Below are 17552 nucleotides of genomic sequence, written 5' to 3' on the forward strand. Positions count from 1 at the left end.
TTCATAAATTAAAAGTTTTGTTTTTTTCAAACTGCAAACAAAAGCAATACTCCCACGGGAAACTATTCAGACTGAGTCCAAATAATCTGTTGATTGCACATGCTCATTGGAATTTGAGTCCGAATAGCCATGGGAGACTATTCAGACTTGAGTCCAAATAACCGCAGCCATATTATAGTATATATGTCCACTATACTAAAATTGTATTTTATATTGGCTGGCATAAATTCAATGATGCAATGTGAACCAAAATTAATTTCCATCTCTTTGGACAATAAATAAATAGATCGTTGATATATTTTCAAATATTAGAATTCATAATTATTTTTTACACAGACAGATAGGCCTTTAAAAAACATTTAATAAGATACCTTACTTTTAGATCTAGGATAAACCGTTCCAAATTGATGATTATTTTACTACTCAAAATTTACCATCGCAAAAAGCTCAAAATCTGTGACTAGGAATTCCTCCACTGGACAGCCTCTCGATAGGCTGACAGGAATTCCTCCACTGGACAGCCTCTCGATAGGCTGACAGGAATTCCTCCACTGGACAGCCTCTCGATAGGCTGACAGGAATTCCTCCACTGGACAGCCTCTCGATAGGCTGACTACTGATTGAAACAGGATTTTAGTACGGAGAAAAAAGGGTTGGTCACTGATGGCCAAAATTAAACATGCTGCACCCACTTCACTCTTGGTGAAATTTGGCATAGACATAGATAAAAAAATTAATTATCTAGATGGGCTGTCTTTTATTTATTATTTTATTTTACTATTTTGCACTCTCAGTTTTGAAAAAAAATTACAACAGTTGTAAAATTACGTAAGTTTTATCAAATTACGATTTTTGCTAGATTATGCTAACATTGATGTCAATCGCACCAAAAGAAAGCTTGATCTCTACTCTTTACCAGAACCCTTCAGATACTGTGAAAAATAATGCAACAGTGATTATGTGAAATTGTGTAACTCAAATTTTAACCTGATCTAGCGCTTCATTTTTTAAATGACGAATTGGCACCTGTCTAGAAGCTGGAATCAGACGACCTAATTATAGATGTGTTACAGACCTAATTATAGATGTCTTACAGACCTAATTATATATGTCTTACAGACCTAATTATAGATGTCTTACAGAAAAAAAATCAAGGTGCATTTCGTTTATAAAAAAAAAAAAAAAAAAAAAGACACAACATGACAAACACAAAACTTCCTGGTTCTAAACCGCATGAATGATTTTTACCTTTCACTCACCTTCGCGAGTCAGTGAAGAATGAGGGACTCAACCGACCTTGGGGTGAACTCATCACTTAAAATCCTTCTCATTTCCAACTCATCTCAAAGCTTCAAAGCTTGTTTCTATTAAAAAGTAATAAATAACAATGTGAAATCGACTGTAAGCTTCAATTTAATATACGAAAACAGATACAGTGCAACCTCTGGATAACGACACCCCTGAATAACGACAACCCCTGGATAGCGACATTGACCTCTGGTCCTGATTTTTTTGCTATATGTTCTTAGTAATAACAACCCCCAAATAGCGACATCCATTTTAGTAAAAAACCCTGTTTAGCGACATCGATATAACAATAATTGGCAGTTGGTACCGATGCTTGATACCCAACCATCGTCATCTCGTGGTCTTAAATAATAAAAAAACGCTTTTCCCCCAGTGAGATCGCTTTGTTACTGACTAATCAGAACGCGTGTTTACTACACTGCATGGATTCAGCACCAGTTCATGTGGTACCACAGCAAAAGAAGATTATCAGTGGGGGATGGAACTCTCAAGGGTCCATTAGCCTTCCCTGTTAAACACCTGTCAGAGGTCAGGGGAGGTGAACCCATATCAGGCAATGCTGTGTCCAATAGACTCATTTATAGATTTTTATGGTCTTATATGATAATACACGTCGCAATAGCCAGGGAAAAAATGGACAACATCTTTCACTTTGTTTTCATTTCAAAAATCAATTATTGTTTTTCTAAACATGAGTCCAAATTTGATATTATTGCGGGTAATACCTATTTTTTAATTTCTGTAAGATGTAAATCTAACAATTTTAAGTGCTTGTAAATTGTGGAGCACTTAATTAAAAATGTTGATTTTTCAAAACTAATCACCAGCATAAGATAAAATAAGATATACTTTATTGATCCTGAATGGAAATTATCACAATGTTACACATTTTTCATTGCCATATTAGCACAGACCTATACACCGTCATAAACCAGTTAATGACAATACGTAGCTAATTAAAAGCAAAATAAACATCAAATATAATAAAATAAAATAAAATATTCATAAAATACGGACTGGCATGGACTTTGAGTAATACTTATTCAAAGTAGATGTGAGCATCTGTGTTCTTGTGCAATATTTTCATTTTGGTACTTGATTTTCTGGGTTTATTCCTAGTTTTGTTAAATAGCATTGGAGCACTGTCTACGATCAAAATAATGACAATACACATTGGAGAGTGAAAGCGAAACTGGTATGCCTTTTATAAACAGGAGAAATACACGTTCTAAGGCCATAAGGACGTGTCTTCTCTCAGGCACTGGTCCGTGCATTGCACTGTATACTGTATGTATTCACAGGTCTCACCACGCCCCCTTTTTCCGCCATCTTGAAAACCCCGGAATAACGACACTCCTGGATAATGACATAATTTCCCAGTCCCGGGTAATGTCGATATCCAGAGATTGAACTGTAATATGGATGTTTCCGGTTTCTCCTTTATCAACAAAACAGGATGAATAAAACACTTCAGACAAATGTTATTTCTTCAAGTTCGAGCAGCAATGTTTACATTATTAGAAAGTAGAAAATTAAAACTATTTGTACATTTCATTTGATAGCAAAAAAGCGTCCAAGACTTCCTGAGAGAAATTCTACAAATGCAAGTCTGCATCGTTGAAAATCTTTGCATGAAGGGCACCTGTGAGGGCAAGCAGAGTAGAGGGTTCCCAAGGAGAAGCTGGTCTCGAGACACACTGGATGGGGAGGGGAGAAACACCACAGAGATAGGTCACATGGATATGGAAAAAAATCAGAAACGAGTTCTGGCAGGCTGTTTGGTCTGTTACGTCTAGCAAGGATCCGACTTAAAGAAGAATTCTGCATCCTTTGTCAAAAGGCCAGAGACCTAACATGCTACAGAGCTGACTGATCTGTTTTTACCAAAAGACATAACCAAAGAGTCCCAAAGTAGACTGATCTGTTTTTACCAAAATACATAACCAAAGAGTCCCAAAGTAGACTGATTTGTTTTTACCAAAATACATAACCAAAGAGTCCCAAAGTAGACTGATCTGTTTTTACCAAAATACATAACCAAAGAGTCCCAAAGTAGACTGATTTGTTTTTACCAAAATACATAACCAAAGAGTCCCAAAGTAGACTGATCTGTTTTTACCAAAATACATAAGCAAAGAGTCCCAAAGTAGACTGATCTGTTTTTACCAAAATACATAAGCAAAGAGTCCCAAAGTAGACTGATCTGTTTTTACTAAAATACATAACCAAAGAGTCCCAAAGTAGACTGATCTGTTTTTACCAAAATACATAACCAAAGAGTCCCAAAGTAGACTAATCTGTTTTTACCAAAATACATAAGCAAAGAGTCCCAAAGTAGACTAATCTGTTTTTACCAAAATACATAACCAAAGAGTCCCAAAGGAGACTGATCTGTTTTTACCAAAATACATAACCAAAGAGTCCCAAAGGAGACTGATCTGTTTTTACCAAAATACATAAGCAAAGAGTCCCAAAGTAGACTGATCTGTTTTTACCAAAATACATAAGCAAAGAGTCCCAAAGGAGACTGATCTGTTTTTACCAAAATACATAACCAAAGAACCCCAAAGGAGACTGATCTGTTTTTACCAAAATACATAACCAAAGAGTCCCAAAGGAGACTAATCTGTTTTTACCAAAATACATAACCAAAGAGTCCCAAAGTAGAGGGGTGTTTGGCCTGCTTGGATTGACCTACAGTAAGAATGCAAAGTGTGTGGGTTACAACAGTTCATTATTCAGGCTTTTGTCGATGAAGGAGAACACTAAACCCTTTGACAGTGTGGCTATGTAGTCTAGTGGTATGACACTCGCTTTCAGAGTGGATGGTCCTGGGTTCGAGCCTCGCTCGGCGCATAGTTGAACCCTTGGAAAAGGCTCTTTAGTCACATTCTCTCACCATGTAAAATGAGTACCTGGCCGTTAACAGCTTTGTCTCTGTCCGAAAAAAAATTGTAATATCACCTAACAGGCGTCATGTCCCGTCCTACATGTTACGTGTTGCTGTTGGCCAGGGACCCCAAATAAAGCGCTTTGAGCACGTTTAGTGGATATTGTGCTATATAAAAGCTCTAGTTTTGACAAAAAACACAAATTCATTTCATTGCCTGGTCTACCTAATAATAATATTAAGTTGTTTTTTTGTTGTTTTTTTTAAATGAAATTTATTTTCTTTAAAATAGCAAGACATAATAACTGCCAGATAGCACTATGGCTATCTTTCAAGATATGAAGTGAATAGAAAAGTGCCAGAAGACAATAGAGAATAAAAAATTTTTTCGCGGCGGTGGTGGGGTTTGAACCTGCGACCTTATTGGTACGACAACTCCGCCTGGCAGGTGAGAGTGTGGCTCTACCGTGTGAGCTATCCACGAACACAAAAATATTCGTTTCAAACTCAAAGTCATTACTAGATCCCTCTCTCACCCACTTCTAGAGACCGCCGATTCGTTCGTACACCACCATCGCGAATAATTTTGACCAGCAGTTAAGCTTAAGCCAATATTCTCAACACAAACATATAACATAGAAACGATTGAGACATTGAGTATGCTCCGGTGTATGGGGTGAATTTTTAATTCAGAAAAGTGAGTGGAGCAGGCACTTATGTTGGTAACAACAAGATATGAAGTGAATAGAAAAGTGCCAGAAGACAATAGAGAATAAAAATTTTTTTCGCGGCGGTGGTGGGGTTTGAACCTGCGACCTTATTGGTACGACAACTCCGCCTGGCAGGTGAGAGTGTGGCTCTACCGTGTGAGCTATCCACGAACACAAAAATATTCGTTTCAAACTCAAAGTCATTACTAGATCCCTCTCTCACCCACTTCTAGAGACCGCCGATTCGTTCGTACACCACCATCGCGAATAATTTTGACCAGCAGTTAAGCTTAAGCCAATATTCTCAACACAAACATATAACATAGAAACGATTGAGACATTGAGTATGCTCCGGTGTATGGGGTGAATTTTTAATTCAGAAGAGTGAGTGGAGCAGGCACTTATGTTGGTAACAACAAGATATGAAGTGAATAGAAAAGTGCCAGAAGACAATAGAGAATAAAAAATTTTTTCGCGGCGGTGGTGGGGTTTGAACCTGCGACCTTATTGGTACGACAACTCCGCCTGGCAGGTGAGAGTGTGGCTCTACCGTGTGAGCTATCCACGAACACAAAAATATTCGTTTCAAACTCAAAAGTCATTACTAGATCCCTCTCTCACCCACTTCTAGAGACCGCCGATTCGTTCGTACACCACCATCGCGAATAATTTTGACCAGCAGTTAAGCTTAAGCCAATATTCTCAACACAAACATATAACATAGAAACGATTGAGACATTGAGTATGCTCCGGTGTATGGGGTGAATTTTTAATTCAGAAAAGTGAGTGGAGCAGGCACTTATGTTGGTAACAACAAGATATGAAGTGAATAGAAAAGTGCCAGAAGACAATAGAGAATAAAAATTTTTTTCGCGGCGGTGGTGGGGTTTGAACCTGCGACCTTATTGGTACGACAACTCCGCCTGGCAGGTGAGAGTGTGGCTCTACCGTGTGAGCTATCCACGAACACAAAAATATTCGTTTCAAACTCAAAGTCATTACTAGTAATGGTAGAGCCACACTCTCACATTACTAGTAATGACTTTGAGTTTGAAACGAATATTTTTGTGTTCGTGGATAGCTCACACGGTAGAGCCACACTCTCACCTGCCAGGCGGAGTTGTCGTACCAATAAGGTCGCAGGTTCAAACCCCACCACCGCCGCGAAAAAATTTTTTATTCTCTATTGTCTTCTGGCACTTTTCTATTCACTTCATATCTTGTTGTTACCAACATAAGTGCCTGCTCCACTCACTTTTCTGAATTAAAAATTCACCCATACACAGGAGCATACTCAATGTCTCAATCGTTTCTATGTTATATGTTTGTGTTGAGAATATTGGCTTAAGCTTAACTGCTGGTCAAAATTATTCGCGATGGTGGTGTACGAACGAATCGGCGGTCTCTAGAAGTGGGTGAGAGAGGGATCTAGTAATGACTTTGAGTTTGAAACGAATATTTTTGTGTTCGTGGATAGCTCACACGGTAGAGCCACACTCTCACCTGCCAGGCGGAGTTGTCGTACCAATAAGGTCGCAGGTTCAAACCCCACCACCGCCGCGAAAAAAATTTTTATTCTCTATTGTCTTCTGGCACTTTTCTATTCACTTCATATCTTGTTGTTACCAACATAAGTGCCTGCTCCACTCACTTTTCTGAATTAAAAATTCACCCCATACACCGGAGCATACTCAATGTCTCAATCGTTTCTATGTTATATGTTTGTGTTGAGAATATTGGCTTAAGCTTAACTGCTGGTCAAAATTATTCGCGATGGTGGTGTACGAACGAATCGGCGGTCTCTAGAAGTGGGTGAGAGAGGGATCTAGTAATGACTTTGAGTTTGAAACGAATATTTTTGTGTTCGTGGATAGCTCACACGGTAGAGCCACACTCTCACCTGCCAGGCGGAGTTGTCGTACCAATAAGGTCGCAGGTTCAAACCCCACCACCGCCGCGAAAAAATTTTTTATTCTCTATTGTACTATGGCTATCTTTGTACTCTTTTGTTGATACAACACATACCATACGGTAACCTTACTGAAGGAATGGATGGCAGCACTCAAAGCTTACCTTACCAACATTTTACAGTTGGCAACCAATTTCTAAAAATTGTCTGTGACGTCATCAAAAAGTGCCAAATGGTCCGATCCGTGGGAAATCCACCATAATGGACTCAGAAGAGGAAATATTTCCTGTTTAACTCACTCAACCCTAGAGATTTTTGCTACTTTTCAAAATTAGAAAAAATGTATTAAAATGAGCATGTAGCTACACAGATAGTTTTATTCAACTACTATCATTAACATGCAAAACCTAAAAACATTAGCTTTGATACTACGCCCATAATTTGTCTCAGAAAATTGTGATAAATAGGCATGGGGTAAAAGTAACCCGGGTAAACTACGGATATAGTCTGTGTTAGGGTTGAGTGAGTTAACTACGGATATAGTCAGTGTTAGGGTTGAGTGAGTTAACTACGGATATAGTCGGTGTTAGGGTTGAGTGAGTTAACTACGGATATAGTCTGTGTTAGGGTTGAGTGAGTTAACTACGGATATAGTCGGTGTTAGGGTTGAGTGAGTTAACTACGGATATAGTCAGTGTTAGGGTTGAGTGAGTTAACTACGGATATAGTCGGTGTTAGGGTTGAGTGAGTTAAAGTTAGAGAATTCCATACCCTTCCCCCATCAATGTAATGGCCCATTGTATATTTAATTTAATATGTAGTGCTGAAAATAGTTTTCTCCCTCTCCAGAAGTTAGCTAGAGTATCAACCGTAATTTATATTGGGGGCGTAGGGGGGTGGTTAGTACAGTCAAAATGAGGCTTAAAGACAATCATTCAAAATTTTCCTCCTTTAACCCTTTTTTTTTTTTAATCACCATCAGCACTGATAAAAGTTGTTGTAAGAATGATGGGAAGCTTTGATTCAGGATTTGTGTGGGATTTTCTATCACCAAATGGGAGATTGAGTCAGGATTTGTGTGGGATTTTCTAACACCAAATGGGAGATTGAGTCAGGATTTGTGTGGGATTTTCTAACACCAAATGGGAGATTGAGTCAGGATTTGTGTGGGATTTTCTAACACCAAATGGGAGATTGAGTCAGGATTTGTGTGGGATTTTCTAACACCAAATGGGAGATTGAGTCAGGATTTGTGTGGGATTTTCTAACACCAAATGGGAGATTGAGTCAGGATTTGTGTGGGATTTTCTATCACCAAATGGGAGATTGAGTCAGGATTTGTGTGGGATTTTCTAACACCAAATGGGAGATTGAGTCAGGATTTGTGTGGGATTTTCTAACACCAAATGGGAGATTGAGTCAGGATTTGTGTGGGATTTTCTATCACCAAATGGGAGATTGAGTCAGGATTTGTGTGGGATTTTCTATCACCAAATGGGAGATTGAGTCAGGATTTGTGTGGGATTTTCTAACACCAAATGGGAGATTGAGTCAGGATTTGTGTGGGATTTTCTATCACCAAATGGGAGATTGAGTCAGGATTTGTGTGGGATTTTCTATCACCAAATGGGAGATTGAGTCAGGATTTGTGTGGATTTTCTAACACCAAATGGGAGATTGAGTCAGGATTTGTGTGGGATTTTCTATCACCAAATGGGAGATTGAGTCAGGATTTGTGTGGGATTTTCTATCACCAAATGGGAGATTGAGTCAGGATTTGTGTGGGATTTTCTATCACCAAATGGGAGATTGAGTCAGGATTTGTGTGGGATTTTCTATCACCAAATGGGAGATTGAGTCAGAGCCACGGGCCAGGCATTGTTAGAATCATTGAAATTACATTTTTTAAAACTTAAAGATTCTTCAATTATTATTATTATAATTATTATTATTATTATTATTATTATTATTATTATTATATTATTATTATTATTAATTATTATTATTTTATTATTATTATTGTTATGTATTATTATTATTATTTTTATTATTATTATTATTATTATTATTATTATTATTATTATTATTATTATATTATTATTATTATTATTATTATTATTATTATTATTATTATTATTATTATTATTATTATTTATTATTATTATTATTATTATTATTATTATTATTATTATTATTATTATTATTATCATCATCATCTTCATTATAATTGTTGTTGTTATTATTATTGTTATAATTTTTTATATATATATATATTATTTTGATTATTTCTTTAGTTGTCGTGACATATTGTCAAATATATCCAGTGTTTGAATGTATAATCTGGGTGACAGGTGTATTATATGTAACACTTGATAGCAATATAGTTTGTTGTTTTATCTAGACGAGGGTCGGTGACACTGTGATAAGATGGCTCTAATCTTTCACCATGGGATAAATTGTCTATTTTTACCAGATAACCGCCGTCTTTGGAAAAACTTGTATATTTAAAAGTTTGGCCAGAAAAACTTGATATTTTAAAATTTGGCCAGAAAAACTTGTATATTTAAAAATTTGGCCAGAAAAACTTGATATTTTAAAATTTGGCCAGAAAAACTTGATATTTTAAAATTTGGCCAGAAAAACTTGATATTTTAAAATTTGGCCAGAAAAACTTTATATTTTAGAATTTGGCCAGAAAATTTTTCCTTCAAATATCAACCAATTTAAACGACCCACATTTTGGCAAAAACTCTCAAACCTGGGACTTTGTGAAGTCTTCCTTTAAATTCCAGGCTTAGGGGGATTATTGGCAAGATGAGGATCATTTTAATCCATTGATATTTGAAGGTACAGTTTCCTGGCCAAATTTTTAAATTTAAGAGTTTCCAGAGTTTTGGCAGTGAACTGGTCAATGCTAGGTGAAAGATGTTTTCATCACGTATATTAAACTCGTGTTGATGTCCAGGAGAGTGGGGGGGGGGGGGGGGGGTGGAAGGTAGCCCTCAACCATCCTTTGGGTAGGGGTCCACTGACCTCCCATGGTGGGCAGGGGGCCACTTGCTATGTCGTCTATTCCCCCCCCCCCCCCCCCCCCCCCCTTGAATTGAGATAGCTCGGGGGTTTCCTGGACTCGGTGGGACCCTTAGCTGAGAGAGAAAGAGAGAGAGAGAGAGAGAGAGAGAGAGAGAGAGAGAGAGAGAGAGAGAGAGAGAGAGAGAGAAACAGAAACAAATGTATGGTACTTTTATTTTTTAAAATACTGTATATTGTAGTTTGTTCTTTGTAAACACTAGAGTGTATTCTTCTACATCGCGGAATACTTTGCTTGTGTCTGGATTTGACTTGTAGGTCATGTCAAAATGTGTGGATCAATGGTGTGCTCATGGAATCTTCTGTTCCCTATTTGACCCATTTCCCTATTTGACCCATTTCCCTATTTGACCCAGTTCCCTTGGTCTTTCTTTTTTCCTCGGTGCTTTTAACTGCATATCATCTGTCCTCTATCATCTTCCCTTTTCCTGGCACTGAAATGACCATAAATCAGGACTGCCAAGTGTCCACCATCACGCGGGATATTCCAGCATTTGGAACTACCACTGTCTTGCTGTCCTGCATCGCCATCTCATGTCCCACATTTCAGCCCAGTTGTTGATAGTTATTAGTGTTAGGAGAATATGACTGTGATATATCCTCGCCGAACGTCAATCATTACACATTTTGTGTGTCTGATTAGTCCCTTCAAATTGTGTGTAGTTGATGTTAGATAATATTATAAGTGGGTCAATTACCGAGTTATTATTATATGATGCCTCCAATACGTGAGGTCACTGACCGATGTATTTTAAACTACATCCCATTTGTAGTATAATTGAGTACTGTGGGTGACTGTCCCTGTTTAATTTTGTCAGTGTGTATTTGTGTGTGTGTGTGTGTGTGTTTGTGAATTTGTGTGTGTGTGTGTTTGTGAATGTGTGTGTTTGTGGATGTGTGTGTGTGTTTGTGAATGTTTGTGTATGTCTGTGTTCCTATTATTCCCTCCCTCATTTTGACTTTGTATCCTAAGCACAAACAAAATCAACCTGGCTCTGGCCTCAAAGGCTTGAAAGGCAATTTTTCCTCACCTTCTATTGACCTATTTTTGACAATGTATTTCCTGTGTTCTCTCATCGACAGCTGTCCTATCTGGGTCACGATGTGGAATCCATACCCAGAAGTCTGGTAGAAGATTATTGTAACATCTCACATCGATTTGACCTGAGCTTCAACCGATTACAGTGAGTCAAATCTACTCTACGGCGTGGGCCGGGCTTTGAGAGTAGGCTTGGGCCGGGCTTTGGGAGTAGGCTTGGGCCGGGCTTTGGGAGTAGGCTTGGGCCGGGCTTTTCGGACGAGGCTTGGGCCGGGCTTTGGGACTAGGCTTGGGCCGGGCTTTGGGAGTAGGCTTGGGCCGGGCTTTGGGAGTAGGCTTGGGCCGGGCTTTGGGAGTAGGCTTGGGCCGGGCTTTGGGAGTAGGCTGGAAATTTCAGCCACCCCTAGTTTTTAGCCTTAAAATTATAAATGGGGAGATGGCCCAGATGCAAGATGGTGCCAACGAAATAGGTCTTACATTGTTGAGGGGACATCGATTGTGACAATGTCGTCCTGTGCTACGACACTCGCCATCGGATCGGAAGGCCCTGAGATCAAGTCCTGCTCTGGACAGCGCATAGTTGAGTCCTTGCAAATGGCTCTTTACTCGCATTCTGTCAAGGTACTGAGTGTATAATGAGTACCTGGCAGTTGACAGCGTTGTCTCGGTTCGAAAATTTGTAATATCAGATCACAGGTGTCATGTCTTGTTCAACATATTAAGTGTTGCTGTTGGCTTGGTGCCCTCTGTAAAGCACTTTGAGCATGTTTAGTGTTTATATTGCACTATGTAAGGAAGCTCAATTTTTATGAGGACAAATTGTGTCAACTGTGCATGCCATCCACTATTATTATTTCAACTAATTTGTGAGTTTGGATCATCACCCAATCTTTTCTTGTATAGTTTAGTTTTTATCATCATCATCATCATCATCATCATCATCATCATCATCATCATCATCATCATCATCATCATCATCGTCTTCATCATCATCATCGTCTTCATCATCATCGTCTTCTTCATCATCATCATCGTCTTCTTCATCATCATCATCATCATCATCATCATCATCATCGTCTTCATCATCATTTGAGGTATGGATAATGCTTTAAGAAATAAAGTTCCTATTTTTTTGTTTGTTTTTTTTTCTCCCAATTTGAGATCCCTGAAAGGACTGGAACATTTCAAGTTCCTGAAAGAGTTGATTCTAGACAACAATGACCTTGACGACTCAGTCTACTTCCCTCCTCTACGCGATCTCCACACCCTGACTGTCAACAAGAACAGGGTGAGTTGGTTTGGCTTGTTTTTGGCATCCTATCCAAATGGTGGCAAGCTATTGCTATGGTCCATTTCATGCTATAGAAACCAGGATAAACTCCAGCTCCATGGGCTTAATGGCTGTGAAGGACTCGTTTTTTAATTATTATTTTGTAGGGAATGAGATTAATGGAAGAGTAGTGTCCCTTGATTGGACGTCAACCACAGTCTGTGACGTCACCAGTGGAAAAGTTATTAGAGAGAGAACGTCATGTTGGTTGTGCGCATGCATCTCTCGTCCTCGCTTCCGCGCACAACCAACATGACGTTCTCTCTCTAATAACTTTTCCACTGGTGACGTCACAGACTATGGGTGACGTCCAATCAAGGGACGCTACTCTTCCGCTAATCTCATTCCCTATAGAGTCAATACTTATCAGCAGTGATACCAAAACTCTGGTTTCACCGGGAAAAACTCGGTTTGGGGCAAAAAATTCCGGGTTCCAGGCAACTTCCGTTAAATTCCGGTGAGGTCAATTTGATCAAAGAATACCCCCCTGCAACCACCACATCATCACTACTGCTACAACCATCATCACTACCACTACTACTGCAACCACCACTACCACTACTACAACCACCACCACCACATCATCACTACTACTACAACCATCATCACTACCACTACTACTACGAGTACAACCACCACCATATCATCATCACTACCATTACAACTACCACCACCACTATCATCACTACCACTACTACTACAACCACCACCATATCATCATCACTACCATTACAACTAGCACCACCACTATCATCACTACCACGACTACTACAACCACCACCACATCATCACTACCACTACTACTACAACCACCACCACCACATCATCATCACTACCACCACTACTACAACCATCATCAATACCACTACGACTACAACCACCACCACCACATCATCATCATCACTACTGCTATAACGATCATCACTACCACTACTACTACAACCACCACCATATCATCATCACTACTAATAATATTACAACTACCACCACCACATCATCACTACCACTTCTACTACAACCACCAACACATCATCACTACCACTACTACTACAACCACCACCACCACATCATCATCACTACCACCACTACTACAACCATCATCAATACCACTACTACTACAACCACCACCACCACATCATCATCACCACCACTACAACAGCAACCACTATCACATCTTCATCATCACTACCACTACTACTACAACAACAACCACTATCACATCTTCATCATCACCACCACTACAACAACAACCACTATCACATCTTCATCATCACTACCACTACTACTACAACCACCAACACCACATCATCCTCACTACCACCAGTACTACAATCTCTACCATTAGGTTTTGGCGCTTTACTTCATTTGAAATAAGGAAACTTTGTATTTGGCAATGTGTTTCTGTATCTTAATACAATTCTAATCAGTTATCTATTTAGAACTATAAGGATTTTGAATTGTTGTTGAATCCTGGTGTGGGGAAATTGTTGAATTTTAAAGTCAACTATACCGACTGCAAATTTTTAGATGTTTAGGTAAGTAGGTAGGTATGTATGTTTGGAATGGGTTATTCTGTCTTTGGCAATGACAGTTACTTCCCATATTCTGTTGTCCTCATTCAATGTTTCTCCTCAAAATGAATACCAAGCTGCCAGATGCTGTGGCTTTAAAAAAGTCGATTCATTTTTCTCCTCCACGTCTCGTAAGCGTTTCCCGCCCAGTCTGTAATTTCCGTCAGATGTCGACAAGAAGATCACTTGTTTGGAGTTGCTGCTTTTCTTTCTCATGACACGACCTATGACCTGTCCATCTCCATCTTTTCCAGGCATCCATCTGGTTGAGATGATATATGTCCTTGACCTTTGTGAAATCTGATAAAGATTAGATGAAAACGATGATTGGATTTGAACTAAGAAAAGTCTTGATCATCGTTGTGTGCTTAGAATGGAGATTTTATTTAGTGCAGTATCCACTAAACGTGCTCAAAGCGCTTTACATAGCCGACAGCTGTTAGACGATATTACTATTTTGTTTTCAGACAGAGACAATGTTAATGGCCGCATACTAACTTTACACCTGAGTACGGTGAGTTACTGTGAGTAAAGAGCCTTGTCCAAGGACTCGACTATGTGCCAAACAAAACTATAGAACTAGTTTTTGTGGCAGGCTTGGTTATTTATTAACAGTTTTGTCAATGAAAATAGTGATTGGTTTTGGCATATTTGTCAGTTCAGTGGTTGCTGTTTCAACATATTTTCATTTGATTAAATTGAGATTTTATAACGTGCAATATCTACTGAACGTGCTTAAAGCGCTTTACAAGGGGTCTCTGGCCAACAGCAACACTTAACATGTAGGACGGGACATGACGCCTGTTAGGCGATAGTACATTTTTTTTCAGACAGAGACAATGCTGTTAATGGCCAAAAGTACTCATATTACACCTGAGTACGGTGAGAGAATGTCCTTTTCCAAGGACTCAATATGCGTCGAGTGAGGCTCAAACCCAGGACCTTCCGATCCGAAAACGAGTGTCTTACCATATAGCTGCATTTAGTATTTTTCCTCATCTCATTCGCAGTTGAAGGACCTGACTTCTCTCATGGAACAGTTCCGTGTCCGATACCCCAATCTGACGTACCTCAGCCTTCTGGGAAACCAGGCCTGTCCAAACCAGTTGTCGTCTCTGGACAAAGACGATGAGGATTATCAAAGATACAGGTGGGTTTCCCATCTCTGTTTTTATTTTACCCTCAGGCAAGATTATTAACCCCTCATGTATTCATTGTTTAACCCTGTCCATACCACCTACAGACCATGGTCCCATTCATTTGGATGAAACCAAGATTATAAACCCCTCATGTATTCATTGTTTAACCCTGTCCATACCACCTACAGACCATGGTCCCATTCATTTGGATGAAACCAAGATTATTAACCCTCATGTATTCATTGTTTAACCCTGTCCATACCACCTACAGACCATGGTCCCATTCATTTGGATGAAACCAAGATTATAAACCCCTCATGTATTCATTGTTTAACCCTGTCCATACCACCTACAGACCATGGTCCCATTCATTTGGATGAAACCAAGATTATAAACCCCTCATGTATTCATTGTTTAACCCTGTCCATACCACCTACAGACCATGGTCCCATTCATTTGGATGAAACCAAGATTATAAACCCCTCATGTATTCATTGTTTAACCCTGTCCATACCACCTACAGACCATGGTCCCATTCATTTGGATGAAACCAAGATTATTAACCCCTCATGTATTCATTGTTTAACCCTGTCCATACCACCTACAGACCATGGTCCCATTCATTTGGATGAAACCAAGATTATTAACCCCTTAATGTATTCATTGTTTAACCCTGTCCATACCACCTACAGACCATGGTCCCATTCATTTGGATGAAACCAAGATTATAAACCCCTCATGTATTCATTGTTTAACCCTGTCCATACCACCTACAGACCATGGTCCTATTCATTTGGATGAAACCAAGATTATTAACCCCTTAATGTATTCATTGTTTAACCCTGTCCATACCACCTACAGACCATGGTCCCATTCATTTGGATGAAACCAAGATTATTAACCCCTCATGTATTCATTGTTTAACCCTGTCCATACCACCTACAGACCATGGTCCTATTCATTTGGATGAAACCAAGATTATTAACCCCTTAATGTATTCATTGTTTAACCCTGTCCATACCACCTACAGACCATGGTCCCATTCATTTGGATGAAACCAAGATTATAAACCCCTCATGTATTCATTGTTTAACCCTGTCCATACCACCTACAGACCATGGTCCTATTCATTTGGATGAAACCAAGATTATTAACCCCTTAATGTATTCATTGTTTAACCCTGTCCATACCACCTACAGACCATGGTCCCATTCATTTGGATGAAACCAAGATTATAAACCCCTCATGTATTCATTGTTTAACCCTGTCCATACCACCTACAGACCATGGTCCTATTCATTTGGATGAAACCAAGATTATTAACCCCTTAATGTATTCATTGTTTAACCCTGTCCATACCACCTACAGACCATGGTCCCATTCATTTGGATGAAACCAAGATTATAAACCCCTCATGTATTCATTGTTTAACCCTGTCCATACCACCTACAGACCATGGTCCTATTCATTTGGATGAAACCAAGATTATTAACCCCTCATGTATTCATTGTTTAACCCTGTCCATACCACCTACAGACCATGGTCCTATTCATTTGGATGAAACCAAGATTATTAACCCCTCATGTATTCATTGTTTAACCCTGTCCATACCACCTACAGACCATGGTCCCATTCATTTGGATGAAACCAAGATTATAAACCCCTCATGTATTCATTGTTTAACCCTGTCCATACCACCTACAGACCATGGTCCTATTCATTTGGATGAAACCAAGATTATTAACCCCTCATGTATTCATTGTTTAACCCTGTCCATACCACCTACAGACCATGGTCCCATTCATTTGGATGAAACCAAGATTATAAACCCCTCATGTATTCATTGTTTAACCCTGTCCATACCACCTACAGACCATGGTCCCATTCATTTGGATGAAACCAACATTATAAACCCTCATGTATTCATTGTTTAACCCTGTCCATACCACCTACAGACCATGGTCCCATTCATTTGGATGAAACCAAGATTATAAACCCTCATGTATTCATTGTTTAACCCTGTCCATACCACCTACAGACCATGGTCCCATTCATTTGGATGAAACCAAGATTATAAACCCCTCATGTATTCATTGTTTAACCCTGTCCATACCACCTACAGACCATGGTCCCATTCATTTGGATGAAACCAAGATTATTAACCCTTATGTATTCATTGTTTAACCCTGTCCATACCACCTACAGACCATGGTCCCATTCATTTGGATGAAACCAAGATTATAAACCCTCATGTATTCATTGTTTAACCCTGTCCATACCACCTACAGACCATGGTCCCATTCATTTGGATGAAACCAAGATTATAAACCCCTCATGTATTCATTGTTTAACCCTGTCCATACCACCTACAGACCATGGTCCCATTCATTTGGATGAAACCAAGATTATAAACCCCTCATGTATTCATTGTTTAACCCTGTCCATACCACCTACAGACCATGGTCCCATTCATTTGGATGAAACCAAGATTATAAACCCCTCATGTATTCATTGTTTAACCCTGTCCATACCACCTACAGACCATGGTCCCATTCATTTGGATGAA

At 39.1% G+C, this 17552-nt stretch overlaps 1 protein-coding gene across 2 annotated transcripts in view; it reads left to right on the forward strand.

Annotated features, from left to right (window-relative positions):
* LOC144972236 (leucine-rich melanocyte differentiation-associated protein-like) overlaps nt 1–17552 on the forward strand; it is a 33401-nt gene that overhangs the window by 1087 nt on the left and 14762 nt on the right. For both annotated transcript variants that reach the window (XM_078913277.1, XM_078913278.1), the window contains exons 2-4: nt 10991–11091; nt 12108–12234; nt 14858–14997. In XM_078913277.1, coding sequence (XP_078769403.1) covers nt 10991–11091; nt 12108–12234; nt 14858–14997 — 368 coding nt within the window. The remainder of the gene's footprint in view (nt 1–10990; nt 11092–12107; nt 12235–14857; nt 14998–17552) is intronic.

The sequence above is a fragment of the Berghia stephanieae genome, chromosome 5, assembly GCF_034508935.2.
Source record: "Berghia stephanieae isolate SIO BIC M18660-M18661 chromosome 5, UCSD_Bste_1.3, whole genome shotgun sequence".
NCBI lineage: Eukaryota > Metazoa > Mollusca > Gastropoda > Nudibranchia > Aeolidiidae > Berghia > Berghia stephanieae.